At 44.6% G+C, this 22218-nt stretch overlaps 1 protein-coding gene across 2 annotated transcripts in view; it reads right to left on the bottom strand.

Annotated features, from left to right (window-relative positions):
* Positions 1–8289, bottom strand: part of BMP7 (bone morphogenetic protein 7) — a 116863-nt gene extending 108574 nt beyond the window's left edge. For both annotated transcript variants that reach the window (XR_008307151.1, XM_053250017.1), the window contains exon 1: positions 7490–8289. Coding sequence is in view for 1 of the 2 variants with exons in the window: in XM_053250017.1 (XP_053105992.1) it covers positions 7490–7928 (439 nt within the window). In the remaining variant the exon portion in view is untranslated. The remainder of the gene's footprint in view (positions 1–7489) is intronic.
* Between the last annotated feature and the right edge of the window lie 13929 nt (positions 8290–22218).

Genomic DNA, 22218 nt, shown 5'->3' with positions numbered 1-22218 from the left:
ATTATTGAGGGTGGACAATGGCAAGCCTTAGGTTTGCACATTCCCTCTTCCCTCTTTTGCTCTGCAAGTGAGAGGAAAGTGAATGCTTTCTCTTTCACTTTTGACTAAACCACAGTTTCCTGTTGAGTACAAACCTGGGAAAATGTGGTTTATACTAGCACTACCTGGTTACCTAATGGCGCAGCAGGGAAATGACTTGATTAGCAAGCCAGAGATTGCCAGTTCGAACCCCTGCTGATATGTTTCCCAGCCTATGGGAAACACCTTTATCGGGCAGCAGCAATATAGGAAGATGAAAGGCATCATCTCAGACTGTGCGGGAGATGGCAATGGTAAACCCCTCCTGTATTCTACCAAGAAAACCACATGGCCAGGACTCAACACCGACTCGATGGCACACTTTACCTTACCTTTATCTGGTTAACAAACCAGGATAACAAACCTGTTGAATCCAGCCTGAATGATGAGTTGCCAAAGCTGGTACCTATAATTCCGTGAGAAAACAGGATCTCTAATCGTGAGTTCTCAGCAGTCCTTACCAAATGAAATTTCCAGTTCTTTAGGGGAAGCCACGACAGTTAAATTAGTATAAAACCCATATAGGTTTAGTGTAGATGTGCTTCTGGAGAGGTTTTGTATGCAATAAGTGAACATGTAGCCACAGTGCTTCCTCTTTTTGTAATTCCAATGTAAGATACAAAAGGGCATCTCCTCTGCATTAGGAGACAACACAACTCACAAATTCTGCCTTCACACGTTGCTGAGAAAGCACAAGAAGGAAAAAGGGGAAAGGGAGTGTAATACACTCATTCTCCATCTTTTGGAGCTTCCTTGCAACTTACAAAGCCACTCTGTCTCTTTTCATAAAGGATCATTTGTTCCAAATGGAGCATCTTTTAGATCTTCCCCCATCCCTGCAAAGCTCACCTACCTAGGGCTTCCTTGAAAAACACATTCTCCTACTCCCAATGGCAGCCAAAGGAGAGATATGCTCCTGGAAAGGAACCGTCAAAAATCAATTACTTCAAACACATGTGTTGCGATTCTTACTGATTTCACTGACATGGTTTAAAAAACAAAACAAAACTTTGTTGACTTGCTTTTTAAAAGAGAAAAACAACACATGTTATGGTGCTATGACACTTTTGTACTGCAATGCACTTTATGGTACGGACACTTCCTCACCACACTTGCTCTACGTATGTAATAAAACCCGACCCAGGAAATACAATGCCCACAAGCGTATCTCTTACAAAAGCAAGGCACATGGTTTAATGCAGGCTGCAGTTTTAAGAGGACACTGTAGAAAGCCTTCAGTTTAAAGGGGGAGGCGGGGATCCATCTCACAATAGCTCTTCTAATTTTCACTGCCAATAGAAGAAATCTGTATGTCCAAAAGCAGGTGCTGTGCTTGACTGTGTAATCTGGCCAGCAACTAACCTAATTCATTAAGAAAGCTATAAACAAGCCAGCCTTTGTCCCATGGAGATGAAAGAACTACAACTATAATGGGATGAAAGGTGTGCACAAGGATGAAGAAAGCTATTATGGATCTATGTCCTTTCTTAAACGCGTCCTGGCATGCACTGTTGACAGGGGAACAAAACCATACAGACAACCCTCTCAGAAGTGCCTTGTTGCTAATAGTTCCACCTGTCTATGTTAAAACTACTGGATCTTGCCTATCTTCTTACTAATGACAGCCCAGGCTAAGGGCAGACAGATACAACAGAACTATCGCAGCACCAGGATTTCTTGATGTGACCCTGAAGGGGAGTATTAGGCCAGTTTATACCATCAGCATGATCAAACAGTAAAGCTTTTCCTGGTCTGAACCACTTCAGGTGCAAGGAGGCATGTGTCTGAATGCTCTCCCATCAGACAGAATGTCTACACCTTGAAAACTAGCATATCAGGAGCAAAGGTGTCCCCCACCCCCGATATGTCATTTTAATATGTGCAAGGATTTACTTACACACACCCAAAGGAGAGCATTCAAACACCCTACCCCTTTTTAGCCGTCTGAAGTCATTCAGACGAGGGAAAGCTTTACCACTGGCTTCTGCTTATACAGGTGAAACTCGGAAAATTAGAATATCGTGCAAAAGTCCATTAATTTCAGTAATGCAAATTAAAAGGTGAAACTGATATATGAGACAGACGCATTACATGCAAAGCGAGATAAGTCAAGCCTTAATTTGTTATAATTGTGATGATCATGGCGTACAGCTCATGAAAACCCCAAATCCACAATCCCAGAAAATTAGAATATTACATGGAACCAAGAAGACAAGGATTGTAGAATAGAACAATATCGGACCTCTGAAAAGTATAAGCATGCATATGTATTCAGTACTTGGTTTGGGCCCCTTTTGCAGCAATTTCTGCCTCAATGTGGCGTGGCATGGATGCTATCAGCCTGTGGCACTGATGAGGTGTTATGGAAGACCAGGATGCTTCATTAGCGGCCTTCAGCAATTCTGCATTGTTTGGTCTCATGTCTCTCATTCTTCTCTTGGCAATGCCCCATAGATTCTCTATGGGGTCAGGTCAGGCGAGTTTGCTGGCCAATCAAGCACAGTACACTGTATACTTTTCAGAGGTCCGATATTGTTCTATTCTACAATCCTTGTCTTCTTGGTTCCATGTAATATTCTAATTTTCTGGGATTGTGGATTTGGGGTTTTCATGAGCTGTACGCCATGATCATCACAATTATAACAAATTAAGGCTTATCTCGCTTTGCATGTAATGCGTCTGTCTCATATATCAGTTTCACCTTTTAATTTGCATTACTGAAATTAATGGACTTTTGCACGATATTCTAATTTTCCGAGTTTCACCTGTAGTATAAACTGGTCCCATAAAGTGGGGGGAGCACACACACATCTTACGGTTGTCACGTCACAACCTGTTATTAATTCGATTTCTATACCGCCCTTCCAAAAATGGCTCAGGGCGGTTTACAAAGAGAAATAACAAACAAATACTATGGCTCCCTGTCCCCAAAGGGCTCACATTCTAAAAAGAAACATCAGATAGACACCAGCCACAGTCACTGGAAGTACTGTGCTGGGGGTGGATAGGGCCAGTTACTCTCCCCCTGCTAAATAAAGAGAATCACCACAGAAAAAGGTGCCTCTTTGCCCAGTTAGCAGGGGATGTCCTTTGCCCAGTTAGCAGTATAGTGAGTATATGTTGTCTGCTTTTATGTGATCCATGTGATTTGCTACATAGGTGCTGACCAAGAAGAACTTGCTATTCCGCATTTTGACATGCATTTCATATTGTTCTTGGGACTCCAACTTTTGAGACATTGTTTACAGTCTCATCTACCTTTTGGTGTATGGTTTATTTCAAGATTTTCAAACTGTAAGGCAGGACTTGCATAATGTGCTTCCCTAGAAACTACAGACGCAGATTCTCAAACATTTGTAGAAATGCAGCTTTTTAGGAAATGAAGAATATACGCCTTTTCCCAGGAGTGATACTTACATTTGTCTGTTACAGACCCAGCTAGTTACCATTTTCAAAATAATCCTAGTGATTATTACTTCTATAGTTACTTAAAACTTTGTTTGTTTGCTTAGCCCTCCAGTCAAATACATTTTAGGTGCTGGAGGGAAAGGAAGGAGAGGCAGTAAAATGTTAACCAGTAACAAGTGAAAATGAAGGCTGGTTCAACCATTCATGAGCATCTCTCGATCACTCAACATTTGATGCAGCTAAGCAGCTCCATGGAGAAGCAATACATTTACAGTGATATGAAAGTTCTATCTGTGATGGTTTATTCATATGCACAAAGCATTGAGTTCATACATACGGACCAGTCGGCACCTACTGTAATCACCAAGTGATGTTTACATGAACCAGTTCAAAGGCTGCATTCCGATGCATGCTTACCAGGGACGAAGCTCCATAGAACATCATAGGGTTTATTTCCAAGTAAACAGATCAGACTAAAGTGTGTCAACCAAGTTTTATTACATATAGCATTGTTCTGGCCTTTCTGTATACAGAAAGTGTAACTGAATTCTCAGTGTTTTGGCAGTGTGTATGTGTGTGTTGTATAGACAGGTATAGGTATAGGTATAAACAGCTGAAGGCAAGTTACCATAACCCCCAGTGTGATCGTATGGTGTGTGTTGTGGGCTGTGAGTGTAGAGGTACCATTTTCCCATATAAGATATGCATGTGCATCAACACATCTGTACATGTATGCACCCAGTTGTCATGATTCTTCCATCCAAAAGAGTGGAAGGTTTGCAGGAATCAGATGTATGTGAATACTGGCCAATGCACACTGGCCAAATGGGGTCATCAGTGCAACATCAGGCTTTAACTGCTGACGAGTCTCCTGAAGCTACACACCAGACGCTTATGGAAACATAGTAGAATGTTCTTCATTCTGCCTTTGGGTTCAGCATGTGATTCTTGATCAGCCACCCTCAAACTTTTGACTAAGTGTTCTCACCAGTGGAATTATGTCTGTGTCTCACTCGGAAACCACTCCCTTTTATCATTTATGCCCCCACAGCCAAATCTGCTAGCCATGCACGAACCAAACCACTATCTGGTGATCAGCAATCTGAACTAGCCATTTGGACAACCACAAAGTCCTAGGCAAATACAGTTTTATATTACAGTAATATAAAACAAGTCTGGCTATCATCTGTACCATTGCATATTCAAAGGGAACATGTGAAAACCCTCCCTTCAAGCTCCTTGACAGTTCCTTCTTGTTTAGACCAAGTTGCATGGTGGCAGGGGGTAAGACTGCTGACTAAAAGCCCTCTCTGTTCTGAACTTCTGTCCGGATAAGGCCTGGGTTCACAGACCAATCTGTACATGCGGTGGTTTCTCAGGCACATGTGATGCAAGCTAAAAACAGATACAGAGAAACCTGGTACCTATCATTATATATTTTAAATAGAACATTCACCCCTGACACTGTTCAACTCAAATCCAGCTAGTTTGCTCAGCAAGCAAAAGGAATCCTACCCCCATCACCCCACCCACCCACCCCCTGCAACTGGACTATGGTGTCCCATTAAAAGGGCTCAGCCAACCGCATACTGAAAAGTGACAACTTCCATCAAATTTGCATAAACCTATCCGCATGTGCTCACCAAAAGAACACAGGTTGGCAGCCCAGATTCTGCTCATTAGAAAGAGCAAATGAGGATTTACTAGGGTAGGGAATCCTTCTTGGCTCATTAATATTGCAATCCAAAAACCACTTACTGTAAAGCTCTCCCATTAATCGGAATAGGTTGCCTCTGGAGTAAATGGGCTGTGGATTACAGCCTGCAACAGAAAAGAACTAAGAAAGTTGGCTCTTTAAAGCAGCTTAGGGACTGCCCCAGCGTCCCTCCTCCGTTCCTTTGCAGCAGCTGCAGCAATATCCCACTTATCCCAAGCACTGCTAAGTCCCTTCATTTGTTGTATGCCACAATACATGGCCTGTTGGATTTCCCATACCCAAGCTTGAACCAGATTCAAAACGAAATACGTGAGAGATCAATTAAAAAGAAACCCACCTGAACATTCTTGTGCAGAGGGCAACAAAGAAAATGAACCTGAGAAACCAACACATTTATCACAGCATGAGTTTTGGGGACTACAGTCCACTTTATCAGATGAAGCGATTCATTCTCTTTATAAAGATGGAAATGGTTCACTCTTTTTATGCTCCTTTGAGACTTCTTGATTCCGTGCTGTCATCCCTTTGTTCATACCATCAAGGCAGTTAATACCTTGATCAAAATTTCCCCAACTTTTTCCAATTTTTATTCTGGATAAAAAAAGACCAATAGGGTTTTCACACCCCTCCACAATACAGATGATATGCTGCTTTTCATGCTTTTTAATAAACAAAAAGAGTCACTTGCCTTATACCAAGCCAGACCCTTAGTTCACCTAGTTCATACTGCCTGAACGCTCTCCAGGGTTTCAGGCAGGGATCTTTCCCTGTCTGAAATCCTGGGCCATTCTGCATACAAAACATGTGCTCTACTGCTGAGTTATCCTCCCATCTTCATGCCATTGGCCACATCCACTTTGAAATGAGGATCAACCAAGTGCATTAAAGGGTAATCAGGGGTGCATCACCGGCAAGATCCTACACATTCTAACTCAGCTGTACATATAAGAGGATGAACTTTCCTCCTCTTCCAAAACATATCTACTGACAACCAATTCAAGTAAAGATTGTAGTCCAAATTGGTTGTAGCAGGTATGGAACCCAACCGGTTAATTCATTAATCTGGCATAAATCCTTGCAGCCTATCCTATGCATGCATGCTCAAAAGCAAGCTCCACAGAACTCAGCAGGACTTATTTCCACGGTAGTGTGAACATTACCCCATTAAAGTGAACTTACAGATGCCTTCTTTGTAGGATCCTAGAATAAGGGTGGGCACAGCGGAAAGACCAAAGCCTTTGACCCTTAAAGGCATCACAAGTGCCTATCCTGGAAACACCTATCCACAAGACAGATAGAACTATCAAGATCACACAGAATGAGTTCCCCATTAATCTAGCAGTTTTCCTGCTATGAGGTAACCACCACCATCTTGTGGTACATGGAACACCTTGAAGGAAGGGGTGCAAAGTGCTAGGGAGGGACATGATCCTGAAGCAGATGGCCCCATCCTTCTTTCACCAGTCAAGACACATGGGTGGACTCAATGCCTTATCCTTACTGATCCCAACTGGATCTGTGGAAGAAGACTGCTCCCCACTTGCTCTGTCACCCCATTCTGATTTGGGAAGAGCTTCTGTGTGTGGTTTGAGAAGGGAACATAAACAACTCTTCTTTGTTCAAGTTGGGTAATGGTCCTGAGCCGCAAAGCTTTGCACGAAACAGCAGGTGGCATGGATCTAGGCACACTCTTGCTGCCCATATGATGCTGATGCTGGTTCTTACTCTACCCAAAAAGTCTAGAAGGCAGGCAAGCGCAAAGAAACAGAGAAAAACATCTTCCTCTAACCACCCTACCTTACACTCACAACTCAAGACTTTTAAAAAAGGGGAGGAAGGCTGGAAAGGTGTGACTTTGATTTCTTTTTAAACATGGTTTGCTGTCTCTGGATGAACTGGGGGGAATCCAGCACCACCACAGGACCTGAAGGAGTGGTCATCATTCCTGATCTATGGAACCTCCATGGTGGGGCTGGGGAGGCAGGAGAGGGCTACTACTGCCACACACACGCACACACACGCCACCCTGCTTAAGGGCTTCCAAAAGGCACCTGGTTGGCCACTGCAAGTTGCTGGCCTTGAGGGACCTTTGCTCTGATGCAGCTGGGCTGAACTGGTGTTCTTGTTCAGCACACTGAAGGCGGTAACCTTGAGTGGGCGGTTCAGGACACCTGGGTCCCATCCATCCGGTTCCTCCTGTGCCACCAGGGAGTGACCTTCTCCCTAGTGTTTACTAACCACCCTCCTCCCCATCTCCCAGCGGAGAGAGAAGCAAAAGAGGCTCACCCATGTTCACAAAGCTCATGACCATATCCGCCTCGGTGAGGAAGTTGCTGTCCTGCAGGCTGGCCAGGGGTGGCCCCTGAGTGCTGAAGATGGGCTTGTAAGGGTACGAGTAGCCCTCGCCTCCTTCGCTGCTGGCGCCGGCGCCCTCCTCTTCCACCGACATGGCATTGTAGAGGTCCAGCATGAACATGGGCGCCGAGTTGTGCTTGCCGTGCAGATGGGGCCTGGGCCGGTGGGGCAAGCCCAGGATGGAGAGGATCTCCCGCTGCATCTCCCGGCGCTCCTGGCTGCGCAGCCTCCGGTGGATGAAGCTGGAGTGCACCTCGTTCTCCAGGGTGAAATCCGCCCGGGCGCACCGCGGCTCCAAGGCGCAGGCGGCCAGGATCCAGAGGAGGCGGGAGGCAGCCGCCAGCCGCTTGAACCACCCCGCCGCCTGCATGTCCGTCACGGGGGGCAGATCCGGGGAGCCGGCGGCAACAGCGGCAGCAGCCGGGCGGGAGAGCTGACCATGAACAAGGAGCGGCGGGCAGCGGCGGAGCGCTCCGCGGACGGCGGGATCACTTGCCTCGGAAGCAGCCGCTGCCCTGGGGAGCCGACCTCGAGGCGCGCATGGTAGGAGAGGCGATCCGAGGCGGCGGCAGGTTTAGTTTGCCCAAGTCATACGCGGGGGCGGCAGCAGCAGCAGCAGGAGGGGCGAAGCAGACCCAGCTCTACCTCGCCGCCGCCAGCCTCCGGGATGCGATCTCTCCGGAGCCTGTGCGCTCCTCGCAACAAGTCGGAGGTTTCTGAACGGCTACTTTCCCCAACAGCAGCAGCAGCAGCAGCAGCGGGAGATTTGCAGCCAGGGGGCGGAGCTGGGCTCTTCTCACTCCCTCTCCAAATTGCCCCGAAGAAAATGCGCACAGCAAATTAAAAGGGGGAAAGCAAGCCTGGCCTCGCCGACCAGGCTGAGAACTCGCCCGCTCGGCAGGGGAGGAGGGGGATTCGGAGCAGGCTCGCCCGCTCGCTCACGCTCCCCTTGGAAAAAGGGATCCGCCGAAATCGTGGCGTTTTCCTTCCCTGGACAGACAGCTTCTGTACAGCTCGTTCTCCATCTGGCAAAAGGCGAGCGATCCACTTGTTTGACCTTACGCCGCCAGGTCTTGGGCGTGTCTACTCGCGGGTGTGCGCCTGCCACTGTATTCAAGCGTGCGCTTAGGATAGCAAGATCCACACCCCCGGGGATGGCCTCGAACAAGATCAAATGAGCAGCCACGTCCATTGAGTGTCCCGTACGTAAGTTCGTTCAAATGAAAGAAATGTAAACTTAATCTCAAAAATAGATAATCAACCTCAAAAGTCAGTCAAGGGAGGCTCCAGGAGGAGCATGGGGGGAACAAGCCCCCCCCCCCAAAAAAACCAGGACTTGTCTTCCATTTCTGTTTCAGAAATCCTATATATAGGACACAGCTTGCCCACCCATAAATGTGTGTCCCCTCAATTTTTTTTCTATTGCCCCACTGAACCCAGTTTTTAAAATATATGATGTCACTTTCACAACCACACATGTGGCTGCTGAAACAACAAAGGTAAAGGTAAAGTGTGCCATCAAGTCGATTTCGACTCCTGGTGACCACAGAGCCATGTGGTTTTTCCTGGTAGAATACAGGAATGGCTTACCATTGCCTTCTCCTGTGTAGTATGAGATGATGCCTTTCAACACCTTCCTATATTGCTGCTGCCCGATATAGGAGTTTCCCATATACTGGGGAACTCACCAGCGGGGATTTGAACCAACAGCTTCCTGCTCTCTAGGCAGGTTGCTTCCCTGCTGTGCCATTAGGTGGTTGGCCTTGTGATAGCAAGCATGAATGGTCCCCTTTGCTAAGCAAGGTCTGCCCTGGATGTTGCATTTGGATGGGTGACTACATGCAAGCACTGTCTGCTGTAAGATATGATAGGATTGTAACTCAGTGGCAGAGCATCTGCTTGCATGCAGAAGATCCCCTCTTCACTCCCTGACATCACCTGATAGAGCTGGAAGAGACTCCTGCCTGAAACCTTGGAGAGCTGTTGCTAGTCAGTACTGAGCTTGATGGACCAATCATATAAGACAGCTTCCTATGTGCACCTCCTGCACCTTCAGAAAGAATGCCATCCCAACTACTTGACTGCAGAATTTGCAGGATGTGGCACTAATGATTCACACAACTGTTTTGATGTGGTGATTGCATGATGAAGCAATCAAGACAGAAGGCAGGATTCCCCCCCACCCCCATACCAGAAGAAACAGAAGATAAACTCCAAAGGGGACAGACAATATGAAATTGATTGTAAAAATTTTCTGTATGAAAAATATCATGAAGATCGCGGAAGGGAGAAGCTAACAGCTCAACCATCACGGTGGGCAGAGACCACTAGTAGAAAGAGATTCTCCAGAAAACTGCCACTGAAGAAGACTCAGCAATCAAAACGCAAATGGCGAGAATATAGGACTCATCAGAAGATATTACATGAGACTTCATCTTGGGGATATCCACCTGCACTGGTCCCAGTTTACCAGCAATATGATATCTTCAAAATGAACAATTGGATCCATTCTTTTAAGTTGGACATAGAGACTATGTTAATGATTATTTTGTATAAATTTTATAAAAACATACAGATCTATTTTTATTGACCCAGTATTATTACAACTTATGCAATTACACAGTCATTTAATCTCAAGGCTTTATTATGATTATATTAAAATATCAGTATATGATTGATTGATTAAGTGCCATCAAGTCGGTGTTGACTCTTAGCGACCACACAGATAGATTAACTCCAGGATGATCTGTCTTCAACTTGGCCTTTAAGGTCTCTCAGTGGTGCATTCATTGCTGTCATAATTGAGACCATCCACTTTGCTGCTGGTCATCTTCTTCTCTTTTCTTCAACTTTCCCCAGCATTATGGACTTCTCAAGGGAGCTGGGTTTTCACATAATGTGTCCAAAGTATGATCGTTTGAGCCTGGTCATTTGTGCCTTGAGTGAAAATTTTGGATTGATTTGTTCTATGATCCATTTGTTTGTTTTCCCGGCTGTCCATGGTATCCTCAAAAGTCTTCTCCAGCACCAAAGTTCAAAAGCATCAATGCTTTTTCTGTCTTGCTTCTTTAAAGTCCAGCTTTCACATCCATAGAATGTCACAGGGAAAACCATTGTCAGGGAAAACCATTGTCCAGATGATTCTAATCTTTGTAGGTATAGACACAGCACGGTATCTAAATATCCTTTCCAAAGCCTTCATTGCAACCCTACCAAGTGCTAGCCTGTGATGTATTTCTTGACTGCTGGATCCTTTACTGTTGATGGTTGATCCTAAAAGACAGAAGTTCCACCACTATCCTAAAAGGCAGAAGCTGTCCATCATCAGTACATGATACTTGAGGAATTAATACACGAGACTACGTGCCTATAAAATCTTTGCTCTACCTCTAAACTATGGCCCAGGTAATATCAAGATGTAGACACAAGGGTCATTCTCACAATGATTACTAGAGTAGAAGAAGTAATACTTATTACTTCTACCCAAGTTCGGGAGCCAGGCACACTCCTGATTGGTCATCATGAGTATTCAACAAGCAAGGCAGAAGGAGGGGGGAACTGCTTGTCTGTGAACAGCGTGGTGTAGTGGTTGAAGTGCTGGACTAGGACCGGGGAGACCCGAGTTCAAATCCTCATTCAGCCATGATACTTGCTGGGTGACTCTGGGCCAGTCACTTCTCTCTCTGCCTAACCTACTTCACAAGGTTGTTGTGAGAAGAAACCTAAGTATGTAGTACACCGCTCTGGGCTCCTTGGAGGAAGAGCGGGATATAAAATGTAATAATAACATAGGAAGCAGCCATATACAGAGTCGGACCATAGGTCCATCTAGCTCAGTATTGTCTACACAGACTGGTAGCAGCTCCTCCAAGGTTGCAGGCAGGAGTATCTCTCAGCCCTGTTTTGGAGATGCCACGGAGGGAACCTGTATCCTTCTGCATGCAAACATACAGATGCTCTTTTTGTCATTTTAACATATCTGCCAACATGTCCCTATTTTTCCTTTTAGGAGAATGGTAAAATAGGGACTTGTTGGCAGGTACACTATTACTCATAGATGGGGAACAGAGACTGGGGGTTGGTGGGTGAGTTGCAAAAGGCCACCCAATCAGTCCGTGGTGCAGGTGGGACTTGGACATAAGAAGCTGGCTACAATGGTCAGACCACTGGTCCCAATACTGTCTAGATTGACTTGTAGTGGCTCTCCAAAGTCAAGCAGTGCTGAGCTAATTCTCAGTCCAGCTACATGAGATCCTTTAATCAGATGCCTGGGATTGAAATTTTGGGCCTTCTGCTCTGCCACTGAGCTATGTCCCTGGTGCATTAAGAAAGGCTTCCCTGGGACTCAAACCCCGTTTTTACAAACTGATATGCAACTTTCTGTCCACTAGGCTGCACTGTCCAAGACAAAGCCAACATAAACTAAAATGCACAAGGGAGAATTTAAAGGAAAAGAGGAAACTGGTAGGCACGTAGAACTGCCCACTGAGCAAAGAGGCACCTTTTTAAAGTGGTGATTCTCTTTATTTAGCAGGGGTGAGAGCAATTGGCACTATCCAGCCCCAGCACAGCATCCCTGCAGTGGCTGTTGCTGATGTCTATCATTTTTCTTTTTTAGATAGTGAGCCCTTTGGGGACAGGGAGCCTTTTTTATTTATTTATTTATTTATTTATTTATTTATTTATTTATTTAACCACTTTGGGAATGTTTTGTTGAAAAGCGGTATATAAATATTTGTCATGTTCGTATTCAAGAAGACAAAGCACAGTTCTAGAACAGGGTCCTTCAAGCATGGGACAGCGACCATTATCTTTGGTTGTGCCTGCTTCTTCAAGGCCATTCATGTGGTGTCTGTTCTGAAGCAAGAACAGGTGGAAAGTGGCTACCTACTTTGCTGCAAGTTTAGCATTCACCACGAGTAGTCACTGAATATTTCTACGGGAAGCAGCCTCAACAGTCCAGAAATACACGTTGAGAAAGAGGAATGTAGCAGGGGTAATGAGGGATAGCATTTAAATATTGGAGCCAGATGACATATTTCTCTCCCACTAAACAGATCTGATTCAACTAATAGTAAAAGCAGAGTTTTAAAGAACGTTTTTGGAGATGTAATAATAAGACGAATCACTTTCCCCCAGTGAGGAAAGAAAAGTTGGCATGAAAATATTTAAGCTCAACTCACTTGTGGTTAGAAAAGGAGGACTCTGAACAATCACAACAGTGAAGTAGCTTGATACCATCTTTGTTAGATTATGTCATATCATCACCGCCTGATCTTATCAGTCCTTGATCCAACTCTTCCCACCCATATGCACTTGTTGTAGCTTGCCTTGAATTTTAGTACAGAAAAACCTGAGGATCCAACTTCCTTGTAGTATATATTTATAATCTTGCCTCACACAGAGAAGACTTTTTTCTGACCTAGGCTTTGGGAGCTGCCAGGATGTAGTAAACATCATCCCATACCAAAGAGGGCATGCTGTACAGTGATTATATTTATTCATTTTAAGATTATCCTATTTTTGTTTGCACAGAATTCAAATTAGCCAACAAGGAAAGCAAGTAAAACAATCAAAGACATAATATTAAAAAGGGATCTCCAAATGTGTAAATGCAGCAAATAACCACAGCAAAAGCAGCCAGGAGATACGAGAAGAACTTGCGAGAAGAACTTACTCCCATTACAACCGTAGGAAACATTATATAGAGAACAGCCATGTTTTGATCAGGCAGTGAAACAGTCAAAGGTGGGACCGGGTGGGCTTCCTTGGGAAAGGCATTCCATAATACAGAGCAGGGTTTCTGGTGTTGGTTGGAATGCACAGATAAGAATAAGAACATAAGAACAGCCCTCCTGGATCAGGCCCAAGGCCAATCCAGTCCAGCATCCTGTTTCGCACAGTGGCCCACCAGATACTGCTGGCAGCCACAGGCAGGATTTGAGGGCATGCCCACTCTGCATGCAACTGGTACTCAGAGGCATCCTGCCTTTGAGGCTGGAGGTGGCCTGTAGCCCTCCGACTAGTAGCGGATGATTGACTGCTCCTCCATGAAGTTATCCAAACCCTTCCTAAAGCCATCCAGGTTGTTGGCTGTCACCACAGCTCGTGATGAAGAATGAACTCACACCATGAAATGGGCCCCAAAATGAATTGGCAGCCAATGAAGATCAGACAGTACTGGGGTTATATGTTGCAGACAATAATCTGGCAACAGCATTTTGGACCAATTGATGTTGCCAAATGCTTTCAAGTACAGTCCCATGTACAGCATATTACAGCAGTCCATAAAACAACAGCTATAGATTGTCGTACTAATAAGAACTAGAATTGCCCCTCTGAGTGTGGAGAGAGTGTTTATTTCTCTAAGAGCTCTTGCAACAGGCACACAATCTATAAGTGTAACGGTTCCTAACCAAATCCTTCAGTGGTCCAGTTGGCTTCATCCCATTGAAGTGAGATAGAATCCAGCTCCCTGAACTATAAAAGCACTATCTCTAGGCTGGATCATATAGGACTGGGCTAATACTTGACACTTAAGTACTAATACTTGTCACTTAAAGTACTTTTGAGCTAGTTAGTGTTCTGCTAGTTTTCCGGTAGTTAGAGATAAAAATTCAGTTTTAAATGCACATTTCAATTAAACAGTTGATGACCATGCAGGAAGTTGAAGTTACATTCACATTTCAAGCTTCCTGTGGTTTTTATTTTGTTTTGGTGAACAGAGAATATGTTCTATCTGAAATCCATTTCTAGCCCTCCCAGTTTCCATTTCCCCCCACCAAGTCACACGTTTGGACTTCTCTTCACTTTGAACTGCCTTCTATATGGAAGTGACTCTTGGTCACTGTTAATAAGCACAGTGATGTTCCCTTATCCAGTTCCTCCCCTTTAATTCCACTACTGTATTTCCCCTGGGAGGTTTCCTTTAATGTTTCCCCTTTCTGGATGTTGGTGAAATTGATAAGGTCATGGGATATCTTTACCAGGCTTAAAAAAATAATAATTAAGTGTTATGTGCATCAGGTCTGGTGCACAGGCAAACCTTTTGTGGGTGGTGGGAAGGGAGCATGTGGAATTGACAAGGCTTTCTGACATCTTAGTCAATTACGTCAGAGACCAGAACCTGCTTTCAGTTTTACCTTGTCAGTTTCACTGGTGACCAAAACTTTGGAAAGATGAGGGAAATTGTGGTGAGGATTGCTGTCACCAACATGATGGGATCTGCATCCAACTCTAGCTGCCTTTGGGGTAGGCAAGTAGAGGAGTGTCTTCTCTCTCACTAGCTGGAAGAGATGTGATGACATTTAAAGCTGTGGGAATATAACTTGTAAACAGTAGTAATGCTAAGTAAGAGATGGAAAATTCATGATGGATTATTAAAGAGTCTGAAAATGTACATGTGACTTCAGTCCAAGTCTACCCAAACAGCAGATCATGTGGCAAAATTGTTCCTGGACTGTACCAGTTCACACTGCAGGAAGGTTTTCACACCCGGCTTTTAGCTCGCATTTCCTCTGGAATGGAGGTGGGCATTCACATATAGGCCAAATTTACCCCGAATTCTCTAAAAAACTATCAGGGAGCACTTAACACACATTTTGGGTTTTTCATTGCACATTAGAGTGTAGCCTGATTTATATCAGGAGTTAAAAAAAAATCCACTTTCTGCGTTGGTTTTGGGTTTTGGTTTTTTGGGTTTTTTTGCAACTTTGAACTCTCAGTAAAGCCTTGCAGAGAACCCCTGGTAAAGCCTGCTGTCTGGGAAAACTCCAGGTGAGGAAATCATATGACTGGATGTTCCTCCATAATATTTTTTTTGTTAATGCTCATAAAAATCTAAATGGAAAAATGGAAAACAGTTCCACATATCCACATGGAGAAGGGTTCCACATATCCTTTCTTAAGTCTAGAATAGTCTTCTCCTAAACATTATTGTTTTCTAATGAAGGTGTTTCCTTTTTCATGGGGAGTATTCAAAACTGATATTCAGAAGCTCCCCCTCCCAGAGTCTGAATGATAAAGCCCCAAACAGTTTTACCACATCTGCTTTGGGAGTGGACCCATCTATAATCTCCATATGTCTCAGTCAAAATCCAAGTGCCTTCCACGTAGGAATGTTGTAATGTGCTTAAACTGCACTCCTAAGCCTATTGTAAGCCTGTAAACCCTACTCAATACAGTGGGACTTCCAAATAAACATGCTTGGCCTGTTTAAACTGATTAGATTTCAGGTTGACGGTGTTCCTTTAATCATGTTTACGCAGAAGCTGCAAGTACGGCTTTTTATATAAAGGGATTTTTACCTAGCATATTTGTATTTCACATTTGCCCTTTCCCTAATGCTTCCTATTGAATTAACTGGATATATTGCTTACGTCTCCAGCAACTTCATATGCTTACTTAGCTCATTTTAATAAAATAATTGTTTTTTTAAAAACCCAAGACATTGTTTCTCTCATTGTTGCCTTTCATGCTTCTTTATTTCTTAAGCTGTGATTCAAAGACTCAGAATCAGGTCACAGGTGCTAGAAGCTCAAGACTGTATCTAGCATAACAAGCTTGTTATGAAAGTGGATTATTAGAAGCACAGGTGGACCTATGGTTCCCCCCACCCTTTTTTTTGCCCTCAACAGTTGTGTGTTATTTTATTTAGCCCTGTTTACACCACCACATGGTTCCCTTCCATATTGTTCCCAAAAGTCTGATTTGCAGGTGGATTGGCCAAACATCTAGTAAGCCTTAGAATAACAAGCTGGCAGAAGGATTTCCACCACGAGAGAGGAGATGTTGCAAAGGGCATCCACCATCCATGGTGGACAGGGTCCACAATTGGGGGGTGGGGGCAAGATCTCTTCATTGTAACCATAGCTCACTGGCCTGATTCTCTGAAGTCTTCTGTATTATCAACACAATGGCATGGTGCTAAAGAAAAACAAGAAGGCCAAAGGAACCTGGGCTGAGCCTCTATGAGTGGTTTGCTGCCTTATATGGTATGAAGTAGCACACTGTGAGTCTATTCTCACGACCAGCAAAAATTGGGTTAGGAGACCCTATCCCATTTTTGCTGCTCGTGTAAACCACCAGGCTCGCAGGCGAGCCTGGTAGTTTACAAGCGGCTAACCCGCTTGAGAAGCCCTCCCCTTAGCCCAAGTTAGTGGAGCAAGCACTCCGCTAACCGGGGTTAACGGATCGTGTGCTGCCGCAGCGTGGCTCCATGCTGTGGCAACTCACAAGGAAACCCCCGGCCGGGAGGCTAAAGAGCCTTCCGGCTCGGGGGTCTCTCCAGCATGCTCTGCGTGCTCACTCAGGGCATGCTGGAACTTCCGGGGGCCATGCAGCCCCCAAACTCCCAAGCCCCCACCGGCTCCATGACGGAGCCGGCAGTTGTGTAGGCGGCCAATCCGGCCACCTAGGCAGGGCTTGCTGATCATCTGAGGGGAGAGTGGGCTTAGCCTGCTCTGCCTGCAAACCCTTTCAAATCGGGTCTCACTGATTGTGAGACCCGCCTCATTGACATACTATTGTGATTTGTCCATTTAAGAATAAATACAATAGGATTCTAGACAGACATGTGTTAGTAAGTAAGTAATAAGTGTATTGTTGTGACCAGAGGTCATAACATCGCATAACATAGAAGAAAATACAGCATACTGAAAGGCTGCATCAATTAGGTTGAGCTAAAACCTATGCTACATATGGGGGCTATTCTCATGACCTCCCCAAATTGGGCTAAGGGAACCTAGCCTGGTTTGCGGGAGGTCATGTGCAGCACCGGGAGCCATACACCTCCTGGCTGCTAGCCCTCCAAAGTACCCCTCCCTTAAAATGAGATTAGCGAGTGCTCCACTAACCCTGTCCTTTTGATCATGAGTATGAGTCATGGCTCCACGGTGTGGCAACTCACGAGGAGACCCCGATCCCTACTGGCTCTGTGACGTGTGGGTGGCCAATCCGGCCACCCAGGGCTAAGCAGATGCTCGTGTGTGGGGAGAGTGGGCCGGATGCTCGTGTGCAGGGAGGGTGGGCTTGACCCACTCTCCCCGCCAAACCCCTTGTGGCTCTCCACACTGCTCATGTGGAGAGCCTCATAGATTTATTTTCGAGAATAAAAGAAAGCATAGCAAAGGGGAAAACTTGGCATCTGACATTAGGAATCTCGTCTGCAAAAAGATAGGTCAGACGTTCTACATCCAACCCCTTAAGTTCATCTACCTACAGTGTTTCCCCTCTGATCACCTCGTAAATAGGGCAATAAAGAACATAGTAGAAGATGTCCTCTACTTGGCCAGTGCCACAAGGACAGAGGTGCTCTTCCACTGGGAGTCTGCAAAATCTCCCTTCGAGATATGCTAAGGGCATAGTCTGGAAACGGAAAGTTGTAAAAGCTTTCCTCAGTGGTGCACTGGTAATATTAACCAGAAACTGTGAGAGACTTCTATGTTTCTTATAATGGCATACCAGGATGAGAACTTTGAAGACTGTACCGCAGCAGCATCTCTACTGGAGTCCCATTCAAGGAGCCGATCTCTAATATTTTCTCTGCTCGAAGAATTAAATTCCCCTACTGGAAGCAACATGTGTTAAACAGAAGTCAGACCAGAAGCAAGCCATGCCCCTAAGGCTGCATTTCTCATATTTTACACAGAATCAATCATCTGCCTTGTCTGTAGAACACCAAGTATCATGTCTGATGCCAGTCCACCTGTCCCCAAAACCTTAGTCAATCTAGACTTTAAATTTAGAATGTTCAGTAGATTTAGAATTCCAGAGAGGCAGTCTCCTTGACCCTGGATACCCATGGTTGCTGCTAATATATTCCAACGTAATTTGGCTAAATTCATGAGTATGGGCAGAGAAAGCAAAACTGACAAAGGAGGCATGCAAAAAACCACTTAGTTGTCCAAAACGACCTTAAAAAAAACAAAAAACCCATAGCAAAACCCCAGGATGACCAGACATTTTTAATAGTCTTGAAATATGGATTTTGTTTGCTAACAAGTTTCCAGCCCTCATTGCTGCTGAAATATAATCTTTAAAAGGTGGCTGTTGTCCATGCCTTTATTCAGTGGTTCCTGAATTTGTTCCTAAGCAGACACAACCTGATGGACATTTTGCCTTTGTTCAGGACCAATATTTTGACTCAAAATATTGCAGAGTCCACTTCTGTGAAATATTTCACTTCTGTGAAATCCACTTTGTGTCATATTGTCTTAAAGAGCCACAGTTGGTGTTAGTGACCAGCCACGTGACTCTTATGATCCGCAGCTCATGATTAGGCTTCCAAACCCTTTTTCTTTTCTTTTCTTTTCTTTTCTGGCAAGGCTACACTGCATTTAACACAAAGCTGTAGAAGACTGATCCTTCAGGAACATTCCCCTTCCTTAATGCTCAGGATTCCTTATTTTAAAAGGTCTCCAGCCCTTTACTTGTGGAAATATAAGGCAAAACATGCAGGCAATATTCTCCCTGTTCATTAAGAAGTTAACTTTAGGGAAAGTGCTGTGTTAGGGCAACATCAGAACAAGAGAATACTGCTTGTAGGAGTTACATGTAGGAAAGTAGTGCATTGCAATCCCTGCCCCCACTTCCCCCAAAAGGCTTTTGTTTATGCTTCTTTTCTTCTAATCCAGTTGTGTATTTCTTTCTCTTCTCCTCTCCCCCCACCCCCCAAATTTGCAGGATACATTCTTTTTGTTAATGCTAATGTGGGAAATGCTCCTTGCTTGCATGCAGTGAAGAGTTTGCTGGGAATATTGCAGATCCATGATCTCATCCCAGAACAACAGAGAGAAACCAGTTTTTCTTCTTTTACTGCCTTCCTTTTGGCCCTCTCCCGATCTCTCCAAGATGAAGCAATATCTTGTCTGTGTGCAGTTGGCAGCTGTTGTTTCAGATCCTTTCTGAAGATTACGAATGCCCTGCCCAGTGCCTCTTTCCTGTGGAGTTCCACTCAGGCCATATGACCAGATCAGCAACTTTTAATGTGGTGTGTTTTAAATGTTCATATCTTAGTCTCTTCTTGTATTAGGTTTGCTGCTTTCTTCTTTCTTGAAATCTCCTTTTCAGTAACAGGTGTACTTTGAGTAGATGAAGGTAAATACTTTAGAAAAAGGAGGTTCACACATCAGCAAACTAATTAATGCCCATCTTCCATGTGGTGACTTGTCATGCATATTATTGCTGTAATCTTGCATGCAAATTAAGCATACCAAAGGCTCATTATGGTCATCTGCATGCAAAATTAACTCTAAAGACAGGGATTAGGCAAATGGGATGGGGCTATGTTTTCAAAGGAGGTCATACAGATGGATGAACTGCTCCGGAGATTCTGCTAGGGACTGTGGAATGCTGTTGTTTTCCTCCCTCCCTCACTGAAAAAGAAAATCAGCTCAACTCAACACAGAGTTTCAACTTTAAGAAGAACTTCATGCTCAGGCCTAAAACTAAATATCATGTAGAAGTTATGTAACTGGAACTCCTGGTGTTTTCTTCTTCTTCCCCTTTTCAAAAAGCAACAGGAGGAGGGAAGAGAAATTGATTTGGATCTAAGCTGTGATGATGCAAGGTGTGTGGGGGGGTTACCTCATGCTGATTCCCCAACTTAAACCACCCCCTTATTGTGAAGCTGCTATTAGTTGCTGCTCCTCTCACAACTAGGGACAGGTTTGCACAGCAATTTCGATCAGGACCACAATGTAGGGGGGAGAGGCTAGACCCCACATCCCTCCCTGTGCCATGACCACATTCCAAACAATCCCTCCCAGCTGCTTCTTGAAAAAAGAAAACACCACCACCAGGAGTTCCCATGGCATCACTTCTAGTTAGAGCCCCCTGAGAAGCTGATGTTAGATAGGCTTGTAGCCAGAAATGTGGTGTGGAGCTGAGAGGCCAAATCATAGTTAATTTATTAAATAATTTAAAGTCAATTTAAAAATAAGTGCCAAGTGTTTGTGAATCATCCCCATGCCTTTGCCCTTACTGGTTAGAACACTAGAAGCTGGGAGAAGGTTTATTATTTTAAAGAGTCATTGCATAGAATGCTATCTTGTAGTTTTATACCTTTTTTTTTTTAAGGGAGGGGGAAAGTAAGTTGACCATTCAAGGAATATGCAGAGGTACTATACAGAGACTAGTGGGCATTCCCTCCCTTATGTTTCAGGTCCTATGTGATAATTCATTGAGAATATGTATACTTTGTCACAGTTTAATGTGCCATTGCCCCCTCACTGGCTCAGCTCCACCCCCTTGCATCTCAGTCAGGGAGGGGAGGGTTGCACATCAAATTTTGCCACCTTCTTAAAGTCCAGTTCATTTGATTGGACTTAGGAACATAGAAAGCTGCCTTATACAGAGTCAGACCATTGGTCCATCTAGCTCAGTATTGTCTACACAGATTGGCAGAGACTTCTCCAAGGTTGCAGGCAGGAGTCTCTCTCAGCCCTATTTTGGAGATGCCAGGGAGGGAACTTGGAACCGTCTACATTCAAGCATGCAGGTGCTCTTCCCAGGATGTCCCCATTCCCTAAGGGGAATATACGGGAATATAGATATATATTCCTGAGGAGGCTCCATTTGGATCAGCTCTTGAGGAGACAAGGCTCAGACCAGGGGAAGCAGCAAACATTTGTTTTCTATCCTAAAGAGGGAAGGAAGGAAGGAAACCAACCAACCAACCAACCAATCAATCAACAAGAAATCAAGGAGGAAAGGACAAGGAGAATTTGATATGGCTAGTCTTTTCTAGGGTTTGATTTCTGGCTGGCTAGGGGTTTGTTTTTGACAGGGCAGTTTCAGTTGTGCCTTGAGAGACAGTGGGTGGGGATTAACTGCAGGTAATTCACAGAGCTTGTGGGAGGGGCCACATTCCTGAGGAGGCTCAGTTTGGAAGCAGTTCTTGATAAGACAAGGTTCAGATCTGGGGCACTTTGCTACCGGGAACCTTGTGAACAGGCAACAGGTATCGAAGGAGTTTTGTATAGAATTTAGCAGGGAAGGGTGTGGGGAGGCACACAAGCAGTTCCCCTTTATTACAAAAAGACACTCAACATGAGGAGAAGGTGAGTACTACTCTGCTTTTGTAATTTTCTTGGAAGACAGAGTTTAAAACCTTGAGTTAGCTGACAACCACAGCTAAGACCTAGCTTTCAAGTAAACAAGCTCTATATTTCTAAATAGCTAATAAAACTAGGTATGAAGGTAGGATGCCAGTAGGGAAGGGGTGCTTCCCAGTGTATTGCACTGCGTGTTGCATGTATGACTTGTGCTTGAGGGGCACAAGTCACAGGTGTGCACTCAGTGCAAAGAGCTCCTGGCTCTCAGGGAACTTTAAGCCAAAGTGGCTGGCCTGCAGAAGCTCAGAGAGGCAAAGAGATATGTGGATGAGACCCTCAGGGATGTATCCCACTCCCAGGCTGACAATTCTTCTGTTGTCATGGAGAATCGAGGTCTTAAGGAAGGATGTCATTAGTATGAGGAAGAGGGGAATGCTCCCTTAGAAGGAACCTCTTTCTTGGGTGATGTGCCCATATCCTCTTGCACAAACTAGGATACTCCTCCAGGGAATGGGGACCTCCTAATAGTGGGTAATTCAATTGTTGGGGACATAGGGAGATGTCTTTGTGACCCACGTATAGACCGCCCAGTGAATTGTCTGTCTG

The sequence above is a fragment of the Hemicordylus capensis genome, chromosome 4, assembly GCF_027244095.1.
Source record: "Hemicordylus capensis ecotype Gifberg chromosome 4, rHemCap1.1.pri, whole genome shotgun sequence".
NCBI lineage: Eukaryota > Metazoa > Chordata > Lepidosauria > Squamata > Cordylidae > Hemicordylus > Hemicordylus capensis.
Note: the sequence above shows the minus strand (reverse complement) of the source record. Positions and strands in the feature narration are given on the sequence as shown.